Source organism: Psammomys obesus, unplaced genomic scaffold (genome assembly GCF_907164565.1).
Source record: "Psammomys obesus unplaced genomic scaffold, mPsaObe1.curated_primary_1811, whole genome shotgun sequence".
In the NCBI taxonomy this organism is placed as follows: domain Eukaryota; kingdom Metazoa; phylum Chordata; class Mammalia; order Rodentia; family Muridae; genus Psammomys; species Psammomys obesus.
In genome coordinates, this window is record NW_026585504.1 from 16,441,822 (window position 1) to 16,447,512 (window position 5,691).

At 58.4% G+C, this 5,691-nt stretch overlaps 1 protein-coding gene across 2 annotated transcripts in view; it reads right to left on the bottom strand.

Moving 5' to 3' along the window:
- Positions 1 to 214: 214 nt before the first annotated feature.
- Vps18 (VPS18 core subunit of CORVET and HOPS complexes) overlaps positions 215 to 5,691 on the bottom strand; it is a 10,384-nt gene continuing 4,907 nt past the window's right edge. Inside the window, exons 2-5 of one of the 2 annotated variants that reach the window (XM_055595871.1) lie at positions 5,439 to 5,650; positions 5,275 to 5,366; positions 3,309 to 5,179; positions 215 to 1,389 (exon numbers count right to left, since the gene is read on the bottom strand). In XM_055595871.1, coding sequence (XP_055451846.1) covers positions 664 to 1,389; positions 3,309 to 5,179; positions 5,275 to 5,293 — 2,616 coding nt within the window. In that variant the 5' untranslated portion in view covers positions 5,294 to 5,366; positions 5,439 to 5,650 and the 3' untranslated portion in view covers positions 215 to 663. The remainder of the gene's footprint in view (positions 1,390 to 3,308; positions 5,180 to 5,274; positions 5,367 to 5,438; positions 5,651 to 5,691) is intronic. The other variant, XM_055595796.1, reaches the window with a different exon arrangement.

Consider the following 5,691-nt stretch of genomic DNA (forward strand, 5'->3'; position numbering starts at 1 on the left):
GTCTGTTTTTCTTTCTTTCCTTTTGGAGATGGGGTCATAGCCTTGGCTGGCCTCGAATGCGAAAAAGATCTGTCTGCTTCTGCCTCATTGCCGGGATCAAAGGTGTGCGCTACCACACCCCTCGTGGGAGACCTTATAGCAGCCCAGCCCTTCTTGGGATCATATCCTGTTAGCCTCGACATCAACACAAAGCCATCAAGTCCAGAGCCACCACTGTAGTGCAGACGATTTAATGTTCTCCACTTGTCACTATTTTCCCTTGTCCTTGGCTTCAGGGCACTCCCACACTGGAGCCCCAGAGCCACGTTGAGCATGGTCCAGAGGCTACTGAGTGACAAGGGGAGGAGGGCTACTCAGTCCAGGTGAACAGGTGAACATGTTGGGGTATGACAAGAACAAAGGTGCTGTTACATGAGGGGTGTGTATGTGTGTAGAAGGATCACGTCTGGCCTCTCCAGGCTCATAGGTGCCTGGGGGGATGAGCAGCTCTAAGGCAGGCCTGAAGCACCTGAAGCCTCAGGGCAGAAGCATGAACCCATCACCCCCGCAATCACAGACCCAGAAATCCTAGGGACCGGACCCAATCAGAGTATGGCCTTCTCAGGAGAATCTGATAGCTGCATCCCTGCCTGTCTACCCACACGGGGACATGGGGACAACCTCCTACTGCCAGCTGAGGTTTTCGTCCTCATAGCGCTGGGGGTCAATGAAGGGCCGGTCAATAGAGCGAATCATCAGTTCCCCGCAGTACACACACTCGGCGGCCACCAGTTCATCGAGGTCAGCCTTGAGCTGTTCCCGGCTGGGCCCCCCGGCTGCAGCCCCAGCTTCGGCCTCTTTGGCCTTGGCAGAGCCTTTGGTTGGAGGAGGCGCAGCCCCGAGCTTGCGCTGCAGCTCCTCCAGCCGGGCCTGCTTGTAGGCGGGGAGGCCGGGCCTCACGGCCTGCAGGAGACAGTCGGCGTGAAACATGTGGCCACAGAGGAAGAGGTAGAAGGGCCGGTTGAGCAGAGGGAAGTCACAGGTAGAGCATTTGTCCTGGGGCTCCACGGTGCCATAGCGTCCCCGCAGCTCCTGCAGGTCTTGTCGGATCCGCTGGGCGCTGGCCGTGGCTTCCTCCATCTCCTGCTGCAGCTCTTGGATGTGGTGGTTGTAGGCCTTAAGTGAACTGCAGATTGCCTCCTTGAAGTGGTCGATCGTGACAAAGTCAGGAAAGAAGGGTAGCACATCCTCAATCTTGAGCAAGGGACAGCTGGCCAAGCATGCCATGGCTGTCTGCACGTCTTCCTCCTCCTGCACCACGTGCCGGGCAATCTTGAGCCACAGTTTCTTGCGCAGTTCCTCATCCTCCTGTGGCAAGTCTGCACACTGCTTGGCCAGGTCCACATCCACCTGTGGGGAAAACATGGGTATCAGGGTCAAGCCGCTCTCCACCTATGGGCAGACTAGGGAAAGACAGATGGCCACAGAAAGCTGGGCCTGGGGAACCCGGCACAAGCAGGATTCTCCGCACTGCGAGTAGCAAGAGGCACGGCAGAAACCGGTATGGGCTTGCCCCGTCACTGCTGTGGAAAGGCTGTTTGGGGCAGCTGGCCTCCAATCTTAGTGAATTTAAAGATCAGCTGGTAGGGCCTAAAGCTCGGTGGTGGTACACGTTCATCACCCTGGCTCTCAGGAGGTAGAGACAGGAAAGCTGCCAAGCTTGAAGCAAGCCTGGGCTATGGGAGAGCCTGTCTCAAAAAGGAAGGCAAGTCACATGGGGAACTGTTTGAGCTCCTGCTGCGATGTTCTAAATCCTGGGTTAAGGCTCAGCCTGAGGCCAGCACGGGCTGGCCACTCATTTCCAGATTGGTTTGGTGTCCATAGCAATGCCTATAGAGCGAGACCTTATTTCAAAAACCCAAATAGGGCTAGGAGGATGGCTATATGGTCAAAGGCACTTGCTGCATAACAACGTTTTACGTTCAGATCCCAGCAACCACATAACGTGGTGACACACAGTCTTGCACAGACCTGTAACCCCAGTGTGGAGACAGGAGGATCAGTGGGGTTTGAGGGCTGTCAGTACAGCCCAGGCCCAGAAACTCCAGGTCTAGAGACAGACCCTGCCTCCAAGGAATAAGGCAGGGAATGGCGCATGAGCGCAGCAGATGCTGACCTCTGACTTCCACACGTGCGTCTGCACACACGTGCGGATGGGACACACACCAATAACTAAGTAAATATTCCTTCTCTGTAGCCAGTCATGGTTTGAAAGATGTAACCTAGACTCTTTTTCTGCTAGCGTGTGTATCAGGCACCATTTATTTTATTTGTTGGTGCCTGTGGAGGCCAGAAGAGGTCATCTGAGCCTCTTGAACGGGAGTTACAGATGGTTGGGAAGCACCATGTGAGGGCTGTGGGAATCAAACCCAGGTGCTCTGCAAGAACAGCAACTGCTCTAAACCGCTGAGCCGTCTCTTCAGACCTGCTGATATGGACAATGTCTCACTCTGTAGCCCAGGCTGGCCTAGAACTTCCTGTGTGGCCAACTATAATCAGCTTCTGAATGCTTTATTTATACAGAACTATTTCATACGATACGGTAAAAATACTCCTAACATTATCTTCACAAATTATAATTATTTTTCTCTTATTGTAATTATGGGGGAGGGTGGGTGTGTGATCCGAGTGCAGTGTGCAGGGCAGTCAGCTCTCCCCTTCCGCCATCGGCTTCTACCTGCTGAGCCATCCAGCTGCATCTCGGCCACATAATCAAAGACACAGAGGGCTCAGAAACCAGCCTGAAGCCACACAGCAAGCTGGCGAGGCCACAATGCAAGCCCTGATGTTCTGGTCTGTGTTTTCTCCTTCTCCCTCCCTTGCTAATTTTTTTGTTTGTTTTTAAAAAAAACAGGGATTCATCGTGTAGCCTAAATCTGCCTCAAACTCATGATCTTTCTACCTTAACCTCCCAAGTACAGGGATTACAGACAACACGCATGCACCTGACACTGAGCTTTCAGTCTGAGCTTGCTTGCTTGCTTGCTTTTTCGTTTTTGTTTTTCGAGACAGGGTTTCTCTGTGTAGCCCTGGTTGTCCTGGACTTGCTTTGCAGACCAGGCTGGCCTCGAACTCAGAGATCCGCCTGCCTCTGCCTCCCGAGCGCTGGGATGAGAGAGGCGGGACCACTGCCCGGCTACAGTCTGAGTGTTCAGCCTCTCTACATTACAGCCCTTGTTTCCTCAAGAAGGCAGCAGGCTGGCTAGCCTTACCTCCCCCGATCTTTCGCCCTCTCCAGGCCCCTCTCCTGGATGAGGTCAAGAACTTACCTGCAGGGCTAGGTCCACCGCCTCCTCATACAGCTCCAACACCTTATAGACGTGGACGCAAGCGCGGTGGTGGCCGTGCTCGGCACAGAGCCGGAGCGCGTATTTGAGATCGTAATGCACACGGTGCGGGCTGGCCCCGGCTTGCTCCAGGTAGGCCAGCAGCGAGGCCGGCTGGCCGCGGGCATACAGCGACAGCAGGTAGTTGTGAATGGCCTGCTCGGTCTCGCCAAGCACGTTCACGCAGAATTCCATGTAGCGGATGGCCTGGCTCACCTGCTGGGCCTCCCCGCCCTGGCTATAGTTCACGAGGGCGGGGATGAGCTGCCGGGCATCCAGGCGGCTGCCCATCTCGATCCAGGCATCTACCAGCTGGCGGGGGATGTGTCGGATGAGCACGGGGGAGAATTTGTAGAAGAGCTGGGGGTCACGGTGGCGGGCAAGCACTGCCAGGGCCTCCTCGTAGGCCTCGTGCTGGCAGTGGTAGGCCACCACCCGCTCGTAGTCCTGCAGGATCACCGCAAAGAAGACCATGTGCTCTGTGTCCCCGTGGCTGGCCAGCAGCTCGTGGATGGAGGCCCGGCTGGCGAAGAGCCACTCTTTGTGCCGAGGGCTGCTGAGAAAGGTGCGGAAGCACTCCCGTGTATCTCGGTAGAGACTCAGAGCATCGGGGTCGCCCTGCAGGGCACCCAGGCGGCTCAGGTAGAGCTCCGTCAGCCACGTGGTCAGCAGCGTGGCCTGGGTCCGCTCGGTTGGCTTCAGGCTGGCCAGTTTCCGCTGCAGGAACTCGGCCAGCGCCTCCTCCTGCCGGGCTTCCAGAAACTTGAGGGCGATCTCCTCGAAGTAGCTCTGGGTCAGGGCGTAGCAGCGGGCGCTCTCCAGGTAGCGGTGCTGGCGGAAGCAGAAGTCGGCCTCCCGGGCCAGGACCGTGTCCAGGCAGTCGGGCCGCTCCCGGCAGTACTCCTTGGCCAGGTCAAAGCGGTTCATGTCCAGGTAGGTGCGCCACACGTCCCGGGCCTCGCGCTGCACGTGGTAGCGGAAGACGGCGCGCTCCGTGTGGGCCCACAGGTGACCCGTGGACCAGTCCTTCGCCATGTGCCGCAGGGGTCCGAACTTCTCCAGGAAGTGGTCCCGCAGCACCACCTGGCCGGTCAGGGTGCACACGGCCTCCACCCGGTCGGCCAGCAGCAGCAGGAAATGGAACTGGGTGAGGACGAGGGCGAGGGGCGGGCTGGCCCCGGGCCCCACCCCCGCCGGGTACTCCCACACCCGCTCCTCGCTCAGCAGGGAGTCGGGGCGCCCGCAGTCCAGGGCGCCGTACAGCACGCCGTCCCCCATCATCCAGGCGAAGGCGCGGGGGGCCGAGCGGAGCTTGGGGGTGTAGAGCGCCAGCTCGCTGTAGCCCAGGTTGCTCGGGAACTCCCGGAACGGCGGTGGGTGGTCCGCGTAGGCGGCGAAGAGGCCCGAGAAGCCTTGGGCCTCGGCGTCGTCCGCGGCCCGGCCTATGAACTGGAAGAGGCGCTGCCGGGTGGTGGCGATGACAAAGCCCCGGCCGTCGGGGCCGCGCTCGGCCTCGAGGGAGCACACGGGGGCTGGGCCCCCTTCTTCATTTAACACGTAGAGCGGACGGAAGTAGAGGTCCGGCGCCGGGCCGAAGAGGCCCCCTTCGCTGGCGGACAGCTCGGCCTCGAAGATCTGTCCCTGCGCCGTGCCGACCAGGATGGGGCCGGTGCTGCTCTCGTTGCCCAGTGCTTTGTTCCAACCTACGCTCTCCACCAGCTGTCCCTTCCAGCGTGCCAGGGGCCGGGCCTTCTGTCCGTTGCGGTTCATGTAAAGGACCTCGGTGGTGCTCAGGGCAATCAGGAGGTGAGAGCCTGCAGCGGACAGAAAATGGCACCTGAGTGGGCATAGCTGCTCCCTCCCATGCGGGCCGGGCGGGCGCCCTCCGCAGAGCCCCAGCACCACTCACCAGTGTGGTCCAGGAACATCTTGTGGACTTTGGCATCGTCCTTGCGCCCCAGTTCCACACGGTTGGGCTCACTCGCCTTGCCCAAGTCAATGCTGTGAGGACAAGAGTCAGGGTGTCACTCTCAAAAAGGGGAGGCCCCCTTCTTGAAGTATTTGTTTACTTACTTTCTCAACGTGTGCGTGTGGTGCAGGAAAATGTATGTACGTGCACCACGTGTGTGCAGGAGGTCGTGGAAGCCAGAAGAGGGCACTGGATCCCCTGGAGCTGGAGTTACAGACAGCTGTTGGCTGCCATGTGGGTGCTGGGTCCTGCCCCTGAGCCATCTCCCCAGCACCTGGGAAGGTCCTTTTCACACCACAGACTTGAAAGTCTAAGTCTACACAGACACAGAAAAAAAAAAAAAAAAAAAAAAAAAAA